The 26,804-nt window shown below is 45.0% G+C and overlaps 1 protein-coding gene across 1 annotated transcript in view; it reads right to left on the bottom strand.

Annotated features, from left to right (window-relative positions):
* tnfrsf21.S (tumor necrosis factor receptor superfamily member 21 S homeolog) overlaps positions 1-26,804 on the bottom strand; it is a 63,176-nt gene that overhangs the window by 30,684 nt on the left and 5,688 nt on the right. The window contains exons 2-3 of the mRNA XM_041565085.1: positions 10,956-11,565; positions 539-961 (exon numbers count right to left, since the gene is read on the bottom strand). Coding sequence (XP_041421019.1) covers positions 539-961; positions 10,956-11,565 — 1,033 coding nt within the window. The remainder of the gene's footprint in view (positions 1-538; positions 962-10,955; positions 11,566-26,804) is intronic.

Here is a 26,804-nt window from a genome sequence, read left to right on the forward strand (position 1 = left end):
CAGATTTCACATTGAGGTGCATTTTTAGACAAAAATCCTCCCTGTGTGCTCAGACAGGAGAATGAAAACGTTTATAACATGGGACTGAATCAGCTGTTTCTCCGCCAGTGGAAAATTTGAAGTAACCAGCGGTGAAGAAACTATTGAAGTAACATTAGACTTCGCCTACCCAAACAAAAAAATCACCCTCTGCCTATGTCTACTAACTAGGGGACTTCCAAGCCCACCTTCCCACCTGCCACCCACCTCCTATGAATATGGCACAGCGAGTTATTTGTGCTCCATGCTCGGCATGCAAAGAACAGCACCTCCAGGCAAGTGGACCTGCCCCCCTCCGCCACAGCTCAGTGCTAGAGAACATGGAGTATCTGCAAGTGACTTGCCAGGGAACATTAATCAACCATGATGGGAGCAGGTAGAGTTACCAAGAGACTAACCGTATGACTCCCAGTGAAGTCACCCACAGCACCCAAACAGGGAACGTTAGTGGCCGAATGGCTGATCTGGGTGAAAAAAACACTGTGCTGATGCCACTCACCGTGCCCGTTGCAGTAGTAGACCCACTTCTCCCGGTTCTGTGCCAGCGTGTTAGACTTTTTGAATCCGGCTTTCTCCACGATGGAGCTGGGGTCCTGCTTTGGTCCCTTTTTGAGGGTGCGGGAGCTCTTGCGGACGCTGCAAACCACAATAATGACCAGTACCAGCAGGAGGAACAGAACAATCATCCACGGGAGGTGCTCGTTAATGTCAAAACCGTTAGCGTTCTGCCGAGGGGGTGTCCTCTTCATGGTCCTCGGCACGGTGGTCTTTAGTCCATCTCCCTTGCCACCACCAGATTGCAGGATATAGACGGGCGCCGGCTTTTTGGTGTGGTTTTGCCGGGTTCCTGCGTCCCCGGCGTCGGTCGTGTTCAAGTAAATGGTTTCATTCTTTGCAGTTTCATTGTAAACATCTGTCGGATCTGGAAAACAACAATGTTCAGTATGACTGACATGAAAGCAAAGTGCAATCAGCGAACTCCAGCCTGCTGCTAAACTACAACTCCCAGAAACCTTTGGCTGTCAGTCTCTACTGGAAAAAGGAGGCAGTTCAGCAACAGTTAAAGGTCGTCATATTCTCTGCTGGCATTTTTCAGATGCCCAAACCCAACCATGTGGTCTTGTCATTTGTTTAAAGGATCCCCTCTGTTGCTGGTGGATGTTGGTCCCAGAGGGCCACTCAGTTCATACCCCTTTATCCAATAAAGAGAAAGAGAAGAATAACATGATTTCCAGACTGGGTGTGCTGTTTACACCTACTACTCCTTTAGGAACCGGCACTATCTGGGGCACAAAATAATAGCATTGACCTTGCAACAAGCTGAGCTGCACTATGATGTCACTTGTTTACACTGGCAGAAATCTGAGCTCCAGACGGATTATACAAGGAGCCTGAATTATGCACCGACCTGCTCCTGCACTTTCTCTCTCTCTCTAATCTACTCTCTCTCTAATCAGTGCAAGTAATGGGATTTCTGCTCATACTATACCTGCCATCCCACAGTCACACTCCCTTCCCAGAGACTATTATCCACTGTTACTATAGGCACCATCTCTCCCTACTATACCTGCTATCCCACAGTCACACTCCCTTCCCAGAGACTATTATCCACTGTTACTATAGGCACCATCTCTTCCCTACTATACCTGCTATCCCACACAGTCACACTCCTTCCAAGACTATTATCCACTGTTCTATAGGCAACCATCTCTCCCTACTATACCTGCTATCCACAGTCACACTCCCTTCCCAGAGACTATTATCCACTGTTACTATAGGCAATATACTGCTATCCCACAGTCACACTCCCTTCCCAGAGACTATTATCCTGTTACTATAGGCACCATCTCTCCCTACTAGCTATCCACACACTTTCCCAGAGACTATTATCCCTGTTACTATAGGCACCATCTCTCCCTACTATACCGCTATCCCACAGTCACACTCCCTTCCCAGAGACTATTATCCACTGTTACTATAGGCACCTCTCTCCCTACTATACCTGCTATCCCACAGTCAACTCCCTTCCAGAGACTATTATCCACTGTTACTATAGGCACCATCTCTCCCTACATACCTGCTATCCTCACACTCCTTCCCAGAGACTATCCACTGTTACTATAGTCTCTCCCTACTATACCTGCTATCCCACAGTCACACTCCCAGAGACTATTATCCACTGTTACTATAGGCACCATCTCTCCCTACTATACCTGCTATCCCACAGTCACACTCCCTTCCCAGAGACTATTATCCACTGTTACTATAGGCACCATCTCTCCCTACTATACCTGCTATCCCACAGTCACTCCCTTCCCAGAGACTATTATCCACTGTTACTATAGGCACCATCTCTCCCTACTATACCTGCTATCCCACAGTCACACTCCTTCCAGAGACTATTATCCACTGTTACTATAGGCACCATCTCCCCTACTATACTCCCACAGCACACTCCCTTCCCAGAGACTATTATCTACTATATGCTATCCCACTCAGAGACTAGTTACTATAGGCAACCATCTCTCCTACTATACCTGCTATCCCACAGTCACACTCCCTTCCCAGAGACTATTATCCACTGTTACTATAGGCACCATCTCTCCCTACTATACCTGCTATCCCACAGTCACACTCCCTTCCCAGAGACTATTATCCACTGTTACTATAGGCACCATCTCTCCCTAATATACCTGCTATCCTACAGTCACCACTCCCTTCCCAGAGACTATTATCCACTGTTACTATAGCACCATCTCTCCCTACTATACCTGCTATCCCACAGTCACACTCCCTTCCCAGAGAATATTATCCACTGTTACTATAGACACCATCTCTCCCTACTATACCTGCTATCCCACAGTCACACTCCCTTCCCAGAGACTATTATCCACTGTTACTATAGCACCATCTCTCCCTACTATACCTGCTATCCCACAGTCACACTCCCTTCCCAGAGACTAATTATCCACTGTTACTGATAGGCACCATCTCTCCCTACTATACCTGCTATCCCCACAGTCACACTCCCTTCCCAGAGACTATTATCCCACTGTTACTATAGGCACCATCTCTACCTACTATACCTGCTATCCCACAGTCACACTCCCTTCCCAGAGACTATTATCCACTGTTACTATAGGCACCATCTCTCCCTACTATACCTGGCTATCTCACAGCACACTCCCTTCCCACGAGACTATTATCCACTGTTACTATAGGCACCATCTCTCCCTACTATACCTGCTATCCACAGTCACACTCCCTTCCCAGAGACTATTATCCACTGTTACTATAGGCACCATCTCTCCCTACTATACCTGCTATCCCACAGTCACACTCCCTTCCCAGAGACTATTATCCCAGTGTTACTATAGGCACCATCTCTCCCTACTATACCTACTATACCTGCTATCCCACAGTCCACACTCCCTTCCCAGAGACTATTATCCCACTGTTACTATAGGCACCATCTCTCCCTACTATACCTGCTATCCCCACAGTCACACTCCCTTCCCAGAGACTATTATCCCACTGTTACTATAGGCACCATCCTCTCCCTACTATACCTGCTATCCCACAGTCACACTGCCCTTCCCAGAGACTATTATCCACTGTTACTGATAGGCACCAATCTCTCCTACTATACCTGCTATCCCACAGTCACACTCCCTTCCCAGAGACTATTATCCACTGTTACTATAGGCACCATCTCTCCCTACTATACCTGCTATCCCACAGTCACACTCCCTTCCCAGAGACTATTATCCACTGTTACTATAGGCACCATCTCTCCCTACTATACCTGCTATCCCACAGGCACACTCCCTTCCCAGAGACTATTATCCACTGTTACTATAGGCACCATCTCTCCCTACTATACCTGCTATCCACAGTCACACTCCCTTCCCAGAGACTATTATCCACTGTTACTATAGGCACCATCTCTCCCTACTATACCTGCTATCTCACAGTCACACTCCCTTCCCAGAGACTATTATCCACTGTTACTATAGGCACCATCTCTCCCTACTATACCTGCTATCCCACAGTCACACTCCCTTCCCAGAGACTATTATCCACTGTTACTATAGGCACCATCTCTCCCTACTATACTGCTATCCTACAGTCCCACTCCCTTCCCAGAGACTATTATCCACTGTTACTATAGACACCATCTCTCCCTACTATACCTGCTATCCACAGTCACACTCCCTTCCCAGAGAATATTATCCACTGTTACTATAGACACCATCTCTCCCTACTATACCTGCTATCCCACAGTCACACTCCCTTCCCAGAGACTATTATCCACTGTTACTATAGGCACCATCTCTCCCTACTATACCTGCTATCCCACAGTCACACTCCCTTCCCAGAGACTATTATCCACTGTTACTATAGACACCATCTCTCCCTACTATACCTGCTATCCCACAGTCACACTCCCTTCCCAGAGACTATTATCCCACTGTTACTATAGGCACCATCTCTACCTACTATACCTGCTATCCACAGTCACACTCCCTTCCCAGAGACTATTATCCACTGTTACTATAGGCACCATCTCTCCCTACTATACCTGCTATCTCACAGTCACACTCCCTTCCCAGAGACCTATTATCCACTGTTACTATAGGCACCATCTCTCCCTACTATACCTGCTATCCCACAGTCACACTCCCTTCCCAGAGACTATTATCCACTGTTACTATAGGCACCATCTCTCCCTACTATACCTGCTATCCCACAGTCCACACTCCCTTCCCAGAGACTATTATCCCACTGTTACTATAGGCACCATCTCTCCCTACTATACCTGCTATCCCACAGTCACACTCCCTTCCCAGAGACTATTATCCACTGTTACTATAGGCACCATCTCTCCCTACTATACCTGCTATCCCACAGTCACACTCCTTCCCAGAGACTATTATCCCACTGTTACTATAGGCACCATCTCTCCCTACTATACCTGCTATCCCACAGTCACACTCCCTTCCCAGAGACTATTATCCACTGTTACTATAGGCACCATCTCTCCCTACTATACCTGCTATCCCACAGTCACACTCCCTTCCCAGAGACTATTATCCACTGTTACTATAGGCACCATCTCTCCCTACTATACCTGCTATCCCACAGTCACACTCCCTTCCCAGAGACTATATCCACTGTTACTATAGGCACCATCTCTCCCTACTATACCTGCTATCCCACAGTCACACTCCCTTCCCAGAGACTATTATCCACTGTTACTATAGGCACCATCTCTCCCTACTATACCTGCTATCCACAGGCACACTCCCTTCCCAGAGACTATTATCCACTGTTACTATAGGCACCATCTCTCCCTACTATACCTGCTATCCACAGTCACACTCCCTTCCCAGAGACTATTATCCACTGTTACTATAGGCACCATCTCTCCCTACTATACCTGCTATCTCACAGTCACACTCCCTTCCCAGAGACTATTATCCACTGTTACTATAGGCACCATCTCTCCCTACTATACCTGCTATCCCACAGTCACACTCCCTTCCCAGAGACTATTATCCACTGTTACTATAGGCACCATCTCTCCCTACTATACCTGCTATCCTACAGTCCCACTCCCTTCCCAGAGACTATTATCCACTGTTACTATAGACACCATCTCTCCTACTATACCTGCTATCCCACAGTCACACTCCCTTCCCAGAGACTATTATCCACTGTTACTATAGGCACCATCTCTCCCTACTATACCTGCTATCCCACAGTCACACTCCCTTCCCAGAGACTATTATCCACTGTTACTATAGGCACCATCTCTCCCTACTATACCTGCTATCCCACAGTCACACTCCCTTCCCAGAGACTATTATCCCACTGTTACTATAGGCACCATCTCTCCCTACTATACCTGCTATCCACAGTCACACTCCCTTCCCAGAGACTATTATCCACTGTTACTATAGGCACCATCTCTCCCTACTATACCTGCTATCCCACAGTCACCACTCCCTTCCCAGAGACTATTATCCACTGTTACTATAGGACACCATCTCTCCCTACTATACCTGCTATCCCACAGTCACACTCCCTTCCCAGAGACTATTATCCACTGTTACTATAGACACCATCTCTCCCTACTATACCTGCTATCCCACAGTCACACTCCCTTCCCAGAGACTATTATCCACTGTTACTATAGGCACCATCTCTCCCTACTATACCTGCTATCCCACAGTCACACTCCCTTCCCAGAGACTATTATCCACTGTTACTATAGGCACCATCTCTCCCTACTATACCTGCTATCCCACAGTCACACTCCCTTCCCAGAGACTATTATCCACTGTTACTATAGGCACCATCTCTCCCTACTATACCTGCTATCCTACAGTCCCACTCCCTTCCCAGAGACTATTATCCACTGTTACTATAGACACCATCTCTCCCTACTATACCTGCTATCCCACAGTCACACTCCCTTCCCAGAGAATATTATCCACTGTTACTATAGACACCATCTCTCCCTACTATACCTGCTATCCCACAGTCACACTCCCTTCCCAGAGACTATTATCCACTGTTACTATAGGCACCATCTCTCCCTACTATACCTGCTATCCCACAGTCACACTCCCTTCCCAGAGACTATTATCCACTGTTACTATAGACACCATCTCTCCCTACTATACCTGCTATCCCACAGTCACACTCCCTTCCCAGAGACTATTATCCCACTGTTACTATAGGCACCATCTCTACCTACTATACCTGCTATCCCACAGTCACACTCCCTTCCAGAGACTATTATCCACTGTTACTATAGGCACCATCTCTCCCTACTATACCTGCTATCTCACAGTCACACTCCCTTCCCAGAGACTATTATCCACTGTTACTATAGGCACCATCTCTCCCTACTATACCTGCTATCCCACAGTCACACTCCCTTCCCAGAGACTATTATCCACTGTTACTATAGGCACCATCTCTCCCTACTATACCTGCTATCCCACAGTCACACTCCCTTCCCAGAGACTATTATCCCAGTGTTACTATAGGCACCATCTCTCCCTACTATACCTACTATACCTGCTATCCCACAGTCACACTCCCTTCCCAGAGACTATTATCCCACTGTTACTATAGGCACCATCTCTCCCTACTATACCTGCTATCCCACAGTCACACTCCCTTCCCAGAGACTATTATCCCACTGTTACTATAGGCACCATCTCTCCCTACTATACCTGCTATCCCACAGTCACACTGCCCTTCCCAGAGACTATTATCCACTGTTACTATAGGCACCATCTCTCCCTACTATACCTGCTATCCCACAGTCACACTCCCTTCCCAGAGACTATTATCCACTGTTACTATAGGCACCATCTCTCCCTACTATACCTGCTATCCCACAGTCACACTCCCTTCCCAGAGACTATTATCCACTGTTACTATAGGCACCATCTCTCCCTACTATACCTGCTATCCCACAGTCACACTCCCTTCCCAGAGACTATTATCCACTGTTACTATAGGCACCATCTCTCCCTACTATACCTGCTATCCCACAGTCACACTCCCTTCCCAGAGACTATTATCCACTGTTACTATAGGCACCATCTCTCCCTACTATACCTGCTATCCCACAGTCACACTCCCTTCCCAGAGACTATTATCCACTGTTACTATAGGCACCATCTCTCCCTACTATACCTGCTATCCCACAGTCACACTCCCTTCCCAGAGACTATTATCCACTGTTACTATAGGCACCATCTCTCCCTACTATACCTGCTATCCCACAGTCACACTCCCTTCCCAGAGACTATTATCCACTGTTACTATAGGCACCATCTCTCCCTACTATACCTGCTATCCCACAGTCACACTCCCTTCCAGAGACTATTATCCACTGTTACTATAGGCACCATCTCTCCCTACTATACCTGCTATCCCACAGTCACACTCCCTTCCCAGAGACTATTATCCACTGTTACTATAGGCACCATCTCTCCCTACTATACCTGCTATCCCACAGTCACACTCCCTTCCCAGAGACTATTATCCACTGTTACTATAGGCACCATCTCTCCCTACTATACCTGCTATCCACAGTCACACTCCCTTCCCAGAGACTATTATCCACTGTTACTATAGGCACCATCTCTCCCTACTATACCTGCTATCTCACAGTCACACTCCCTTCCCAGAGACTATTATCCACTGTTACTATAGGCACCATCTCTCCCTACTATACCTGCTATCCCACAGTCACACTCCCTTCCCAGAGACTATTATCCACTGTTACTATAGGCACCATCTCTCCCTACTATACCTGCTATCCTACAGTCCCACTCCCTTCCCAGAGACTATTATCCCACTGTTACTATAGGCACCATCTCTCCCTACTATACCTGCTATCCCACAGTCACACTCCCTTCCCAGAGACTATTATCCCAGTGTTACTATAGGCACCATCTCTCCCTACTATACCTACTATACCTGCTATCCCACAGTCACACTCCCTTCCCAGAGACTATTATCCCACTGTTACTATAGGCACCATCTCTCCCTACTATACCTGCTATCCCACAGTCACACTCCCTTCCCAGAGACTATTATCCCACTGTTACTATAGGCACCATCTCTCCCTACTATACCTGCTATCCCACAGTCACACTGCCTTCCCAGAGACTATTATCCACTGTTACTATAGGCACCATCTCTCCCTACTATACCTGCTATCCCACAGTCACACTCCCTTCCCAGAGGACTATTATCCACTGTTACTATAGGCACCATCTCTCCCTACTATACCTGCTATCCCACAGTCACACTCCCTTCCCAGAGACTATTATCCACTGTTACTATGGCACCATCTCTCCCTACTATACCTGCTATCCCACAGGCACACTCCCTTCCCAGAGACTATTATCCACTGTTACTATAGGCACCATCTCTCCCTACTATACCTGCTATCCCACAGTCACACTCCCTTCCCAGAGACTATTATCCACTGTTACTATAGGCACCATCTCTCCCTACTATACCTGCTATCTCACAGTCACACTCCCTTCCCAGAGACTATTATCCACTGTTACTATAGGCACCATCTCTCCCTACTATACCTGCTATCCCACAGTCACACTCCCTTCCCAGAGACTATTATCCACTGTTACTATAGGCACCATCTCTCCCTACTATACCTGCTATCCTACAGTCCCACTCCCTTCCCAGAGACTATTATCCACTGTTACTATAGACACCATCTCTCCCTACTATACCTGCTATCCCACAGTCACACTCCCTTCCCAGAGAATATTATCCACTGTTACTATAGGCACCATCTCTCCCTACTATACCTGCTATCCCACAGTCACACTCCCTTCCCAGAGACTATTATCCACTGTTACTATAGGCACCATCTCTCCCTACTATACCTGCTATCCCACAGTCACACTCCCTTCCCAGAGGCTATTATCCCACTGTTACTATAGGCACCATCTCTCCCTACTATACCTGCTATCCCACAGTCACACTCCCTTCCCAGAGACTATTATCCACTGTTACTATAGGCACCATCTCTCCCTACTATACCTGCTATCCTACAGTCACACTCCCTTCCCAGAGACTATTATCCACTGTTACTATAGACACCATCTCTCCCTACTATACCTGCTATCCCACAGTCACACTCCCTTCCCAGAGAATATTATCCACTGTTACTATAGACACCATCTCTCCCTACTATACCTGCTATCCCACAGTCACACTCCCTTCCCAGAGACTATTATCCACTGTTACTATAGGCACCATCTCTCCCTACTATACCTGCTATCCCACAGTCACACTCCCTTCCCAGAGGCTATTATCCACTGTTACTATAGGCACCATCTCTCCCTACTATACCTGCTATCCCACAGTCACACTCCCTTCCCAGAGACTATTATCCACTGTTACTATAGACACCATCTCTCCCTACTATACCTGCTATCCCACAGTCACACTCCCTTCCCAGAGAATATTATCCACTGTTACTATAGACACCATCTCTCCCTACTATACCTGCTATCCCACAGTCACACTCCCTTCCCAGAGACTATTATCCACTGTTACTATAGGCACCATCTCTCCCTACTATACCTGCTATCCCACAGTCACACTCCCTTCCCAGAGGCTATTATCCCACTGTTACTATAGGCACCATCTCTCCCTACTATACCTGCTATCCCACAGTCACACTCCCTTCCCAGAGACTATTATCCCACTGTTACTATAGGCACCATCTCTCCCTACTATACCTGCTATCCCACAGTCACACTACCTTCCCAGAGACTATTATCCACTGTTACTATAGGCACCATCTCTCCCTACTATACCTGCTATCCCACAGTCACACTTCCTTCCCAGAGACTATTATCCACTGTTACTATAGGCACCATCTCTCCCTACTATACCTGCTATCTCACAGTCACACTCCCTTCCCAGAGACTATTATCCACTGTTACTATAGGCACCATCTCTCCCTACTATACCTGCTATCCCATAGCCACAGTCCCTTTCCAGAACATATTAACCCAGCTGCTTCTATAAATTAGGATTTATAGAAGGATAGTCTGTGGAATTAAGGTCAAGCCTTTAATAAATGATTTGGCTTTTGAAAAAATGAAAGTTGGGTGGTGAGGGCATATTGGGTTAATGTGAGGCAATCGTTCAGGAAAGTATTGGTTACACCCAGGTCATACAATAGTATCACACTTATACAGTCTGTGGAATAACCTGGGTGGATCCGATACCTTTCTAAAAATGCACCTTTGGATAAGTCCCATGATGTTGCCTCTTCCCTCCATAAGCAAAAATCCACTTTTGTAGCATAAATGGAGAACACTGGTAAATAACCAAAATAAACTCACCATAGTCAGTATGGGTGGAATACACATCTGTAGTAGTTGAGGAGAGTGCTCCGCATACATTGTCATGTTCTGTAGTACCAGGCTTTATGAGCGCCAGACCAAGTTCCGCACAGTCTGTATGGGTTTTGCATTTCAGCACACTAGAAGGCACATCAGAATATGTACCGCGGGAACACGCCTTGCACTTGACATTCTCCACCTCGCTCCCTTTCTTCCGGACGCCCCATCCTACTGGGCATGGAGTATGAGGGGTGCAGGTGTCGTTGAGAAGGAAAGTAGCAGGTGGGCAAGTGCACTCGCGGTCAGACAAGGCAGTGCAAGGCAATTCCTCCACATGAGAAGACTGGCAAGTTGCTCTGCAGAGGTGGCACCTGTCGTTTCCATTCTCGTGTTTGGTGAAGGTGCCGTTGGGACAGGGGCTGCACTCCCGCAGGGCTGACTCGGTACAGTGCTTGGATACATAGGTACCCGCAGGGCATTTATCACAGATGAGATTTATCTTGGATCCCGGATCAGAGTGTTGGTATTTCCCCGATGGGAGGACTATGGTCGTCTTCTGAGATATCCGCACAGATGCAGCATCCGTGGTACCAGCAAGAACAACTACAATCTGAAAGGGAAAAAAAAACATGTTCTTACACATCTAGGAGGGTAATTGGAACATGTTGGGGTTATGAAACAGCACTGATCCCATGCGAAATTCCACTCAATGGACAGGGTCACCTGATAAGTAAATTCTGCCCTCTTTGGCCAGCCATGGTCAAATTAAAGGGGTGTTTCACTTTCACTTACCACTGACCCAGATAGCAAACTGCCTAGTAGCGATCTCCTCCTGGATAAACCAACGCCACCTCAAGCTCAACTTGGTCAACATTGAGCTCATGGTCTTCCCACATCTCTTCCTCTCACCATTGCTATTGATGGCATGACCATTAACCCTGCCTGTTAATTTAGAATGCTGCTTGGGGATTATCTTCAACCAGTCTCTCTCCTTCTCTAATCATGTTAATGCTACTGCCAAAACCTGTCGTTTCTTCCTCCACAATGTAGCCAAGATACGCCTCTTTCTTTCACAAACAACAGCCAAAACACTAATCCGTGCTCTTATCTTATCCCATTTAGACTACTGCAGTCTCCTCCTAACTGGTCTTCCTGACTCCCATCTCTCTCCCCTCTCTGCTACCAGGATCCTTCTGCTCTCTCCTAAGAGAGAACCTGTCCAACCCCAACTCAAATCCTCAGCATGGCTGCAAGGGCCAGAACTAGGGGTAGGCAAAGTAGGCATGTGCCTAGGGCGCATAGCTGGGGGGGCACCAGGAAGGTACCTTCTATGGCTTCTACCCCTGGTCTGGTCCCCTCTCTCCTCTCTGGACTGCCGGCTTTTACTTACGCTTCCCCGTCTATTTGCACATGTGCGCCCGCGGCCATATGCGCGTCTATTCACGAATGCGCGCACCCAGTCTGCGATGTGGCCGGCCAGGTTGCCTGGCTGGCCTGGCCCGGCTCTGATGGCTGCCTGTTAAGCAAAGGATAGCATATAAAATCCTTCTACTTCTAACATTCAAAGTCTTTCACTCACTACATTTCTTCTCTCTTGTCCCTATATGTTCATGGTCTTCTTCTCAGCTCTTCTCTGAGCCACCTTCTCTTCACACCATCCACATCCACTGCCACCTCTCATCTCAAACCCTTCTATCTTGCTGCTCCTTCCCTCTGGAATTCCATCCAATTCCTCCGTAAGGAACTCTCTCTCAATCTCCCTCAAGCTCTTGGAGCACTAGAACATTAGTCTAATACTGGTATCTATTTGACAATGATTTCACCTTGTGCACTTTTTCACCTCCAATTTGCGCCTGTATGATAGCCTCCCACACAGGTCCGGACTGAGAATTAAAATAGGCCCCGGCATTTGAGGTACACAGAGGCCCAAACAGCCCCCACCAGCCCACTAAATACTGACTTTCTATGGCACCTTATAGCCCCTCTGGCATTTTCCAGAACCCACAGATTGCCAGTCCGGGCCTGCTCCCACCCACGTAGACTGTCAGCTCTGCGGGGCCAAGACCTCCTTCACACTGTGTCTCTTACCAAATAGCATTTCTGTATCCTTATATGAGCTCTGTGTATATTTATTGTATTTATTGTGTGACTTGCCCTTCCTGTGTGTACATTTATATAGTGTACGTTTATCAATATTGTACTTTTATATATTGTATTTTTATTTATTTTGTACATTTATATATTGAACTTTTATTTATAGTGTACTTTTTTATGTACTTTTATTTATATTGTACATTTATATATTGTACTTTTATTTATATTGTACATTTATATTTTGTACTTTTTATATATGTGCTTTTATTTCTATTGTACATTTACATATTGTACTTTATTTATATTGTACTTTTCTATATGTATTTTTATTTATATTGTAATTTTATGCTCTGTACGGCACTGTAGCTCCTTTTCAGCACTTTACAAATAAAGTTATATATACATATATTTTCAAACCTTGATAGGGTACTGATTAGAGCCCACACAAGCAATGGAAACCCACACAGGCCATGTGAATAATAATAATAATATGAATAATAATCACAGTGTGCTTGGGTTTGCAATGCCATTCTACACTGGATCCTAAATTCTACATATTTAAGTTGATTAAGGCTCAATAGTCACTTGTTTATTAACAAGCTCATTACATAGTAAATCATTAGCAGCATGAAGGAGTCAAGAGAAACATTCACTCTCATGAATATCCTGGTCTCTCAGTTCAGAAGCAAATCCAAAAAGCTAATCCAAAGCCAAAGGAGAATACATTTGTTATATTGTATGTGTCAATAGAACCCAATGCAAAGTAGCAGCACATCCAAGGCAATTATTCAGTGTAGGGGGGTCCTGGGTCAGCATTAGCTAGCAACCAGAAATAACATCAATTATACATTGACTTTGACTTTAGATCTTTTTGCAGCTTAACAACTTCAACTTCGGCTCCTTTTGTGGCTTTGGGTCTTTTCACAGCTTCAAGACTTCAACTTCAGCTCCTTTCGTGGCTTCGGGTCTTTTTGTGGCTTTGGCTCTGTTAGCTGCTTCAGGGCTTCGGGTCTTTTTGTGGCTTCAGGACTTCAACTTCAGCTCCTTTCGTGACTTCGGGTCTTTTTGTGACTTTGAATCTTTTCGCGGCTTCAAGACTTCAACTTCAGCTCCTTTTGTGGCTTCGGGTCTTTTTGTGGCTTTGGCTCTGTTAGCTGCTTCAGGACTTTAACTTTGGCTCCTTTCGTGGCTTCGGGTCTTTTCGTGGCTTCAGGACTTCAACTTCAGCTCCTTTCGTGACTTCGGGTCTTTTTGTGGCTTTGAATCTTTTCGCGGCTTCAAGACTTCAACTTTAGCTCCTTTTGTGGCTTTGGCTCTGTTAGCTGCTTCAGGACTTTAGCTTTGGCTCCTTTCATGGCTTCGGGTCTTTTTGTGGCTTTGGTTCTGTTAGCTGCTTCAGGACTTCAACTTCGGCTCCTTTAGTGGCTTCGGGTCTTTTTGTGGCTTCAGGACTTCAACTTCAGCTCCTTTCGTGACTTCGGGTCTTTTTGTGGCTTCGAATCTTTTCGCGGCTTCAAGACTTCAACTTCAGCTCCTTTTGTGGCTTCGGGTCTTTTTGTGGCTTTGGCTCTGTTAGCTGCTTCAGGACTTTAACTTCGGCTCCTTTCGTGGCTTCGGGTCTTTTTGTGGCTTTGGCTCTTTTAGCTGCTTCAGGACTTTAACTTTGGCTCCTTTCGTGGCTTCGGGTCTTTTCGTGGCTTCAGGACTTCAACTTCAGCTCCTTTCGTGACTTCGGGTCTTTTTGTGGCTTTGAATCTTTTCGCGGCTTCAAGACTTCAACTTTAGCTCCTTTTGTGGCTTTGGCTCTGTTAGCTGCTTCAGGACTTTAGCTTTGGCTCCTTTCATGGCTTCGGGTCTTTTTGTGGCTTTGGTTCTGTTAGCTGCTTCAGGACTTCAACTTCGGCTCCTTTAGTGGCTTCGGGTCTTTTTGTGGCTTCAGGACTTCAACTTCAGCTCCTTTCGTGACTTCGGGTCTTTTTGTGGCTTCGAATCTTTTCGCGGCTTCAAGACTTCAACTTCAGCTCCTTTTGTGGCTTCGGGTCTTTTTGTGGCTTTGGCTCTGTTAGCTGCTTCAGGACTTTAACTTCGGCTCCTTTCGTGGCTTTGGGTCTTTTTGTGGCTTCAGGACTTCAACTTCAGCTCCTTTCGTGACTTTGGGTCTTTATGCGGCTTAAGGACTTCAGGTATTTTTTTGGTTTTGGCTCTGTTCGCGGCATCAGGACTTCAGCTCTTCTGGACTTCAGCAGTTCAGCACGACTTTGGCACTGTCAAGCCCTTTAGGCTGGTACAACAGTACCCCCTGTGCCCCCTGATGGTGGCCCTGGGTGCAAGGGGCATGTTTGGCTGAGAGTACCTTTAATGAATGGTGGTTTTGGACTTACAAAGGGATTTTTTTCAACCTCAGCCACTATGTAACTATGATGAGAGTGATGCACATGCATTACATAAGCTTATTATGTTACTGGCAGGCAAACCAGAGCTGATTCTTCTGAATGTTGAGCATTTGTCCCGGCTCCAGGTCACTTTCCTTGCTGACAATAATCACCAGGGGCCACACACTAAGCTGCCGGTGACTAACTATGAATCTGCAACTGCCACGGTGTTTATGGGAAGCTGAACAGACTTACACTTTGCTTCCCGAAATAATGGAAGGCCTGCGTCAGGCTCTGGTTGCCAGTGATAGAGAAGCCATTTATTTCTTTGCGGTTCCTTACTCACCCACACACTCTGCAGTCAGAAAAGCAGCCATGGGGACTCCGGGATGAACACGCTCGGGTCATTGCAGCACATACATTTAAAGGGAATATAAACCCCAAACTAACAAAACACAATGCCGTTCCAGAACACATTCATCACACATTGTTAGTGGATTTAAAGTTTGTTATAAATGCAATTCCCATTGTAAGCAGTGTCTGTCTGTCCCTTTCTGTTGCCCTGTAGGTTCTGACTCATGAAAATAAGTAGCAGGTCGACAGTCCGGTAAAGAGGCACGCTGCTACATTGTTATAAGGGAGAGAAGCAGCAGTGCAGAAAGGAAAACGTTGCTTTCAACTGAAATTAAATTTTCATATGTTACTATGGCTGAACATGAACATGGGCAATAATAACCAGGACCTCGACGGCATCTAGAGTGCAAGCTTCTCTGCCACGCAATCACTGCCTTGGAAGACTGGTACAGGGAAACATGGGCAGAGTAAGGTTATGGTGGTATAGGAGGGGGGCTTGTGTAGGGGCTAAATTGGCTAAGTTAATCTTTCCTTTAAAGGGATACTGTCATGGGAAAAAATGTTTTTTATCCAAAACAAATCAGTTAATAGTGCTGCTCCAGCAGAATTCTGCACTGAAATCTGTTTCTCAAAAGAGCAAACCGATTTATTTATATTTAATTTTGAAATCTGACATGGGGCTAGACATATTGTCAGTTTCCCAGCTGCCCCCAGTCATGTGACTAGTGCTCTGATAGACTTCAGTCACTCTTTACTGCAAGTTGGAGTGATATCACCCCCCCAGCAGCCTGTCATGGGAAAAAAAATGTTTTCAAAATGAATCAGTTAATAGTGCTGCTCCAGCAGAATTCTGCACTGAAATCCATTTCTCAAAAGAGCAAACAGATTAGTTTATATTCAATTTTGAAATCTGACATGGGGCTAGACATATTGTCAATTTCCCAGCTGCCCCAAGTCATGTGATACTGCAAGTTGGAGTGATATCACCCCCCTCCCCCCCCCCAGCAGCCAAACAACAGAACAATGGGAAGGTAACCAGATAGCAGCTCCCTAACACAAGATAACAGCTGCATGGTAGATCTAAGAACAGCACTCAATAGTAAAATCCAGGTCCCACTGAGACACATTCAGTTACATTGAGTAGGAGAAACAACAGCCTGCCAGAAAGCAGTTCCATCCTAAAGTGCTGGCTTTTTCTGAAAGCACATGACCAGGCAAAATGACCTGAGATGCACCTACACACCAATATTACTAAACTAAATACACTTGCTGGTTCAGGAATGACATTTTATATTGTAGAGTGAATTATTTGCAGTGTAATCAGTGTCATTTAGAAATAAAAACAACATCATAAAAGTCATGACAGAAACCCTTTAACTGCACTGCTGTGCAATCTGTATACAAGACGCCAGGCATGAGCTAGTTACCAGGACATGAGCATTACCCGGATCCTACATGCTACACGCCAATTAGAGACTCTTATTAATGACTCAGGGATTGTGTGGGCAGGTTCTGAATAGAACTCAGAGCAGCACAATGTGTCCTTTATTGTTTCCTCCTGTGCTGGAGATCCTGTATACAGAGCAATTGTGTGTGTGCCAGTTCAGCACTGATTGCCACATGCCTGGCTATAGGCTGTCCCTGTACTGACAGTTAGAAGGAAAGCACACAGACCATAAACAAAATGGTGGTTCAAGGCAAGAGATTTTAAAGGGCAATATTTACTTAAATATATATATCAATTTGGTAAGATTATTTAATATGTCACTTAATATGATATAAACTGTTGCTTAGCTATTCCTTTTGGGGGTATAGTTTTTCTTTAAGTCAATTCTTTGCATATTATACTGTGCACTTTACATGCAGATTTTGCATTGTATTCCTTCCACCTCTGCCTCCTTCAAAAGGGGGTCGCTGACCCTGGCAACAATAAACTATTTCTCCATAAGGATACAATTTTATTGATCATTGTGTGTCTCTTTTCCAGTCTCTCACCTGCCTGTTTGCTAGGTACACTGCACCCTAGCAACCAGAAATTAAAGGAGAGCTGAAGAACAAAATGCTAAAATAATTTGAAAGCCCCACAATCTAAAAAAAGGAAGCCCAACCGAAAGTCGTCTCAGAACGTCGCAGTCTGCAATCATACTAGAAGTAGGAATGTCCTGAATTCAGGACTTGGTTTGGGATCTGGTCTTATTTCGGCAGGATTTGGATTGGCCGAATCCTTCTGCCTGGCTGAACCGAATCCTAATTTGCATATGAAAATTAGGGACAGGAAGGGAAATCACATGACTTTTCGTCACAAAACAAGTAGGGATGCACCGAATCCACTATTTTGGATTCGGCCGAACCCCCGAATCCTCCGTAAAAGATTCGGCCGAATACCGAACTGAATCCGAATTTGCATATGCAAATTAGGGGTGGGAAGGGGAAAAAATGTTTCCTTCCTTGTTTTGTGGCAAAGAAGTCACGCAATTTCCCTCCCCGTCCCTAATTTGCATATTCGGTTCGGCAGAATCCTGGCCGAATCCTGAACCACTAGATTCGGTGCATCCCTAAAAACAAGTCTCTAGTCTGCTTGTTTGCCAGGGTACAGTAAGGGATGCACCAAATCCACTATTTTGGATTTGGCCGAACCCCCGAATCCTTCACGAAGGATTCGGCCGAATACTGAACCGAATCCGAGAAGGGGAAAACACTTTTTACTTCCTTGTTTTGTGACAAAAAGTCACGTGATTTCCCTCCCCGCCCCTAATTTGAATATGCAAATTAAGATTTGGATTCGGTTCGGCTGGACAGAAGGATTTGGTCGAATCCTGCTGAAAAAGGCCGAATCCTGGCTGAATCCCGAACCGAATACTGGATTCAGTGCATCCCTAGGTACAGTGGACCCTAGCAACCAGACAGCTGCTAAAATTAAAGGAAAGCTGAAGAACAAAATGCTAATATAAATTGAAAGCCACACAATATAAAGAAAATTAAGCCCAACTGTAAATTGTCTCAGAACATCTCTGTCTGCAATCATCCTAGAAGTAGGGATGCCCTGAATTCAGGATTCGGCCTTTTTCAGCAGGATTCTGCCTGTCCGAACCGAATCCGAATTTGCATATGCAAATTAGGGGTGGGGAGGGAAAACATGTGACTTTTTGTCACAAAACAAGGAAGTAAAAAATATTTCCCCCTTCCACCCCTAATTTGCATATGCAAATTAGGATTTGGATTCAGTTCGGTATTCGGCCGAATCTTTCGCAAAGGATTCGGGGGTTCGGCTGAATCCAAAATAGTGGATTCGCTGCATCCCTATTTGGGATTTAGCCTTATTCAGCAGGATTCGGATTGGTTGAATCCTTGTGCCTGGCTGAACCGTATCCGAACTCTAATTTGCATATGCATCTGCAAATTAAGGGCAGGAAGGGAAATCACATGACTTTTTGTCACAAAACAAGGAAGTAAAAAAAAAAATATTTCATTTGACATTATCAAACCAAAAATTACACTCATTGCACTCTATTACATGTTACACGTAGGGATGGGCGAGTTTTTTCGTCTTGTTTCGCCGCAAAAATGACACCCATAGACTTGTATGGCGTCGTGCGTCAAAAAAAAAAAAAAAGATGCGCGTCAAAATAATTTCGCAGCGCCACTACATTTTTTTTTACTTTAATGGGCGTCTGCGACATTTCGTCACCGGCGAATTTTTGGCGAAAAGAAACGGGTCAAATTCGCCCATCCCTAGTTACACACAGTGGTATTGCCAGTGCCCCCTTACAGGACCGTAAAATGTCAATGGGGAAGATTAGATGGAAGGCTGTTTAGGAGAACCCCCATATTTGCAGTTCAATATAGAAGATAAAACTACACTAGAATGACTGGGCTTAGGGGGGCTTGATTAAAGCTGCACCACTAGGGGGGCTTCAACTGCAGGGGAGCAACCAGGGAGTTTGTCTGTTTGTGCTAGTAGGGATCTCTCACAGATACCTATCCTGAAACCCATTGTCCAGAAAGCTCCAGATTACAGAAAGGCCGTCTCCTATAGACTCCATTTTATCCAAATAATCCAAATTTTAAAAAACGATTTCCTTTTTCTGTGTAATAATAAAACAGTCGCTTGTACTTGATTCCAACTAAGATATAATTAATCCTTATTGGAGGCAAAACCAGTCTATTGGGTTTATTTAATGTTTATATGATTTTCTAGTAGACTTAAGGTTTGAAGATACAAATTATCGGAAAGATCCATTATCCAGAAAACCCAAGGTCCAAAGCATTCTGTATAACAGGTCCCATACCTGTATTTAAAAATGATTTCCTTTTTTTAGTGTAATAATAAAACAGTACCTTGTACTTGATCCCAACTTAAGGTGGCCATACACGGGCCGATAAAAGCTGCCGACAGACCGTGTCGGCAGCTTATTGGCCCGTGTATGGGGGCCCCCGACGGGCTTCCCCGATCGAGATCTGGCCGAAAGTCGGCCAGATCTCGATCGGATGGGATTAAAAATCCCGTCGGATCGCGGCCCGCATCTGTTAGTTGATGCGGTCCCGCGATCCGACCGCCCGTTTGGCGAACGCTAGGATCCGATCGTTGGGCCCTAGGGCCCACGATCGGATCAGCCCGATATTGCCCACCTCAAGGTGGGCATATCGGAGGGAGATCCGCTCGTTTGGCGACATCGCCAAACGAGCGGATCTATCCGTGTATGGCCACCTTAAGATATAATTAATCCTTATTGGAGGCAAAACCAGCCTATTGGGTTTATTTAATGTTTATATGATTTTCTAGTAGACTTAAGGTATGAAGATCCAAATTATCAGAAAGATCCGTTATCCGGAAAACCCCAGGTCCAAAGAATTCTGGATAATGGGTCCCATACCTGTACAAAACCCAGAACTAAATATGCGAGGACTGTACCAGACCCCACTGCTTTGTGGGACAAATCCCCTGCCTGGGTTTCGATACACTCGGCACTTTCCCAATGTGAGGGGCGGGGCTAATTTGCAGGGGGGTCAAACACCAGAGAACTTCTAAAGAGGTTGGCACAAGCCTGAACCCACGAAATTTTGGGATTTGTAGTTTTTCCTAAACTGACACATCGAGTGGCTCCACCCACTCACCTCCCATTGGCCATTTCTCTTTTAAATTCTGTGTGTGTATTGTTTAACATTTAGCCTATGAGTAAGTGTCCTTGGTAGACACGAAACGCGTCAGGCCTGTTTCTTAATTATGGAAAATAAATGTAAGTTTTTTTTTTTTAACTCTTTTATAACCTGACTCTGGCTTCACTATTTCGTGGGTCCAGGCTCGTGCCAGCCTTTTTAGAAGTTCTCTGGTGTTTGACTCCCCTTGCTGAAGGTCTGGGGCATGTGCACCCAGGCCCCCACGTTTACAGCGGTAAGCTCATACAAAATGTTTTTGGATATAGCACATACTGGTTAAATAATCCGCCTCGTTTGCAGGGGGCACAGAAGGAAGTGAAACCCGTTTGCAGAAACGAGACGAGCAAAGCACAGAGAGTAAGAGCAAAGGCATTTGGTTGAGACGCGTCAGCACTGGTGGTTTTGCTACAGGATCACAGTCTCACCCACGGCAGGAAGACAGGAGCCGCGTGTTTACTCATGTGCACTCACCTAATGTTGTCCTGTTGCACGGCTGCATCCATGGACAGAAAGGCTGGTGCACAACACAAGTCTCCAAACTGTTGTTGATTCCAATTCTATTATTACTCATCTTTCTATTCAGGCCTCTCCTATTCATATTCCAATCTCTTATTCCAATCAGTGCATGGTTGCTAGGGGAATTTAGACCGTAGCAACCAGATGGCTTTCTTTGCGAATTGAAGAGCTGCTCAATAACTCAAAGAACACAAATAATAAAAAACAACTGCATATTGTCTCAGAATATCCGTCTCTACATCATACCAAAAGTTAATTTAAAGGCGAGTGAGGAGAACAAAGGGACTTTCCCAGCCCAATTACAGCGCAGGTACAATAATTGGCGCCTGTTGGGGAGGATTATGGGTCTCCTAGTACAAGATAAAGGCCGGAGTGAGGATAATGGCAATGAATGAGCTTCCAGACAAACCAGTCGTACAGTAATAAAAGCCAGTCCATTTGCCTCAGATCATTTACAGCCACAGTGACTCAGTGACACAATTACAGGAATGTATAGACCAAGGGACTCCGTCTTACCAGGAACATTTGTATCCGGGCCAAGAGCAAAGGCACAAATGAACGTGGCACAGAGGTGTCGGACATGCTTAAAGGAGAACTAAAGCCTAACTAAAGAAGTAGGTAGAAATGTTGTACATGATGTTTTGTGCTTCTGTACCAGCCCAAGGCAACCACAGCCCTTTAGCAGTAAAGATCTGTGTCTCCAAAGATGCCCCAGTAGCTCCCCATCTTCTTTTCTGCTGATTCACTGCACATGCTCTGTGCTGCTGTCACTTACTGAGCTTAGGGAGCCACTCACAATATACAGTACACATAGAATAGAAATATCACAATATAAGGCTGATTAGTAATTAATACACATAATTACTACATGGCAGCACAGAAACCAGTGCAATTAGCATCAGAATTTAATAATCAGCAAACCTGTAGCATCAGCTTATATTACAGCCAGGGAAGCTCATTTTCTGCTGGATAATTAGTGACGAGCCCTAAGCTTAGCTTCTCAACAGCCAATCAGAGCCCACTGAGCATGTGAGTGTCACAGACACTTTCCAAGATGGTGACCCCCTGTGACAAGTTTGAAGTCCTGGATCATTGCTGCTATTGACAAGCTGAAACGTTAGCCTCGTGCAATAAAAACATGGCAGGCCAAATGCCCGTTAGAGGTGCCGTTTTTTGGGTGATAATGTGTCTGTGGCTGCTTGTAAAGACTTATGATACTCATAGAGGCAGGAGTATCCTGAATAACATATACAGGTATAGGACCTATTAACCCGAATGCTCGGAATGCTCGGATCTTTCCATAATTTTTGATACCTTATGTCTACTAGAAAATCATGTAAACAATAATTAAACCCAATAGGCTGGTTTTGCTTCCGATAAGGATTAATTATATCTTAGTCGGAATAAAGTACAAGCTACTGTTTTATTTTTACAGCGAAAACGTTTTTAAAAATGTGAATTATTTAATTATAATTGAGTCTATGGGAGACAACCTTCCCGTAATTCAGAGCTTTCTGGATAATGGGTTTCCGGATAACGGATCCCATACCCGTACAAGTGCAGGGAGGCCTGAGAAGGGAATATTAACAGTATTTATAAGCCGATCTTAGTTGAATTTCCAAAATCCAGAATTGAGCAGAAATGACGCACAGGGTGAGACAAGTAACACGCTGACATTTTGGCAAGGAGCGAGGGAACAGGGACACACTGGCCTTTATCTACAAGGGGCACTAACAGATTGTTTATGTTCTTTCGTGAGATCTTTGTGCTGTGCAGTTTGTTCCACGGGGCCTTAAAGGACCAGTAACATCACATTTCTTTATTAAGAAATAACTTACCGAAACTCCGCTCCTCTTCAGGAAGCGATCGGGCGATCCATCGCGCGGCGCTCGATTTCTCCTGCGTGCCTTCCTTATAGGAGATAGCCAGGGAGGAGAAATTGAGCGCCACATGGTGGATCGTCGGCGTCTCGCCTTTTCTGAAGAGGAGCAGAAGTTTCGGTAAGTTATTTTTTTAATAAAGGCTTTGCGATTTTAAAGTTTTATTTGTCTTGGTGTTTTTTTCTCTATGTATACTAACTAATTTTTTTTTTTTTTTTAAATTGATGTTACTGGTCCTTTAACTCCCCCCTGATGCATTTCACAAAGAAGGGTGTGCATAGGGCCTGTAGTTCTTAAGCGAGACTGTGTGGCGCACCCACATGTTTATATACAGGTAATATACAGTACAGGTATGGCATACCTCCCAACTGTCCCGTTTGAGCGGGACAGTCCCGCTTTTGACAGCTCAACCCGCTGTCACGGATTTGTACTCATAAGTTCCGGGTTTCTCTCTGATCTGCTGCACTGAACAGCCAGAAACAGATACAAAGTTTCTAACTTAATAGCGTCTTGGCAGACAACCCAGAATAGATACTTGACATACTTTTGTAACAGTTTGATAAGATAAGAATGAAGACTCGCAGCTTAAAGGGCAATTCACCTTCATTTGCAAAACTCTAATAACATAAAAACCACAGTAATGTGTTCAAACTTTCATAACCTGAATTATGTAAAATGAGCATGATAATTAGGGGGTGTGGCCACAAAAATGGGCGTGACCAAAAAATGTGGTGCGCCTAATTTTTTTTTGTCCCTCTTTCTGTTTCCTAATTGATAGAAAGTATGGGATCCGTTATCCGGAAACCCATTGTCCAGAAAGCTCCAAAACATGGAAAGCCTGTCTACCATAGAACATTTTATCCAAATGATTTAAATATTTAAAAATTATTTCCTTTTTTTCTCTGTTGTAATAATAAAACAGTAGCTTGTACTTGATCCCAACTAAGATATAATTAATCCTTATTGGAAGCAAAACCAGCCCATTTGGGTTTATTTAATTGTTACTTGATTTTTCTAGTAGACTTTAGGTATGAAGATCAAATTATGGAAAGATCCAATATCAAGAAAACCTGAGGTCCCGAGCATTCTGGATAACAGGTCCCATACCTGTACAGTATACACAATTTATATATATATATATATATATATATATACATACATAATACACATACAGTTAAAGGTGGCAGCAATGTGTAGTTTAAGCAGAAATGAGAAGTTAGGGGGAAGCATCTGGATTCTGAATCTATATACTGTACCCAGCCAGTGCCAGTCATCTTGTGACATTATATACACCCACGTCTGCGGCTACAGATACACAATTTGCTGACCATTTTTGCAAATATTGTTACCCAGTCCAATTACACAGCAGTAATTTAATAAATGTGGCCGTCTGCTGGCAGGGAACTACTCTTTATTCCCCAGATAATTCTCTTACAGTAATATAGTCTGAATGGGTTTCATGGTCTGAGGAGCTGCACTCTAATGAATGGAAAGGGTGAGGAGATTTTCATGGGAGCAGAGTTGTCTTTATGGATGGCAAAGCAGGGCCACTGATAGTAGGGAGATATGGTGCCTATAGTAAAAGTGGGATAATAGTCTCTGGGAAGGGAGTGTAACTGTGGGATAGCAGGTATAGTAGGGAGAGATGGTGCCTATAGTAACAGTGGGATAATAGTCTCTGGGAAGGGAGTGTGACTGTGGGATAGCAGGTATAGTAGGGAGATATGGTGCCTATAGTAACAGTGGGATAATAGTCTCTGGGAAGGGAGTGTGACTGTGGGATAGCAGGTATAGTAGGGAGAGATGGTGCCTATAGTAACAGTGGATAATAGTCTCTGGGAAGGGAGTGTGACTGTGGGATAGCAGGTATAGTAGGGAGAGATGGTGTCTATAGTAACAGTGGGATAATAGTCTCTGGGAAGGGAGTGTGACTGTGGGATAACAGGTATAGTAGGGAGAGATGGTGTCTATAGTAACAGTGGGATAATAGTCTCTGGGAAGGGAGTGTGACTGTGGGATAACAGGTATAGTAGGGAGAGATGGTGCCTATAGTAACAGTGGATAATAGTCTCTGGGAAGGGAGTGTGACTGTGGGATAGCAGGTATAGTAGGGAGAGATGGTGCCTATAGTAACAGTGGGATAATAGTCTCTGGGAAGGGAGTGTGACTGTGGGATAACAGGTATAGTAAGGGAGAGATGGTGCCTATAGTAACAGTGGATAATAGTCCTCTGGGAAGGGAGTGTGACTGTGGGATAGCAGGTATAGTAGGAAGAGATGGTGCCTATAGTAATAGTGGATAATAGTCTCTGGGAAGGGAGTGTGACTGTGGGATAGCAGGTATAGTAGGAAGAGATGGTGCCTATAGTAACAGTGGGATAATAGTCTCTGGGAAGGGAGTGTGACTGTGGGATAGCAGGTATAGTAGGGAGAGATGGTGTCTATAGTAACAGTGGATAATAGTCTCTGGGAAGGGAGTGTGACTGTGGGATAGCAGGTATAGTAGGGAGAGATGGTGCCTATAATAACAGTGGATAATAGTCTCTGGGAAGGGAGTGTGACTGTGGGATAACAGGTATAGTAGGGAGAGATGGTGTCTATAGTAACAGTGGATAATAGTCTCTGGGAAGGGAGTGTGACTGTGGGATAGCAGGTATAGTAGGGAGAGATGGTGCCTATAGTAACAGTGGATAATAGTCTCTGGGAAGGGAGTGTGACTGTGGGATAGCAGGTATAGTAGGGAGAGATGGTGCCTATAGTAACAGTGGATAATAGTCTCTGGGAAGGGAGTGTGACTGTGGGATAACAGGTATAGTAGGGAGAGATGGTGCCTATAGTAACAGTGGGATAATAGTCTCTGGGAAGGGAGTGTGACTGTGGGATAGCAGGTATAGTAGGGAGAGATGGTGTCTATAGTAACAGTGGATAATAGTCTCTGGGAAGGGAGTGTGACTGTGGGATAACAGGTATAGTAGGGAGAGATGGTGCCTATAGTAACAGTGGATAATAGTCTCTGGGAAGGGAGTGTGACTGTGGGATAGCAGGTATAGTAGGGAGAGATTGTGTCTATAGTAACAGTGGATAATAGTCTCTGGGAAGGGAGTGTGACTGTGAGATAGCAGGTATAGTAGGGAGAGATGGTGTCTATAGTAACAGTGGATAATAGTCTCTGGGACGGGAGTATTATAAATAGTAACCAGTTAGCCTTGACTGGGCAGTTGGAGAAGCACATTTAATAGTGTCTATAGTAACAGTGGGATAATAGTGTTTGGGAAGGGACAGTGAGAATGGTGTATGGGTATGGGGGGTGGTCTGACATATGGACACACTCCATAAACCATTGCAGGTGTAGTTCCCTATCTGTTGTACATGGATGCTAAATGCTAATAGAGTTCACAGAGATTGGTCTTTACATCTCCCCCAGGTCAGGGCATTAACACCAACTGTGTTCAATCAGAGGGTCCCAGGATGTCCTTG

Source organism: Xenopus laevis, chromosome 5S (genome assembly GCF_017654675.1).
Source record: "Xenopus laevis strain J_2021 chromosome 5S, Xenopus_laevis_v10.1, whole genome shotgun sequence".
In the NCBI taxonomy this organism is placed as follows: Eukaryota; Metazoa; Chordata; class Amphibia; order Anura; family Pipidae; genus Xenopus; species Xenopus laevis.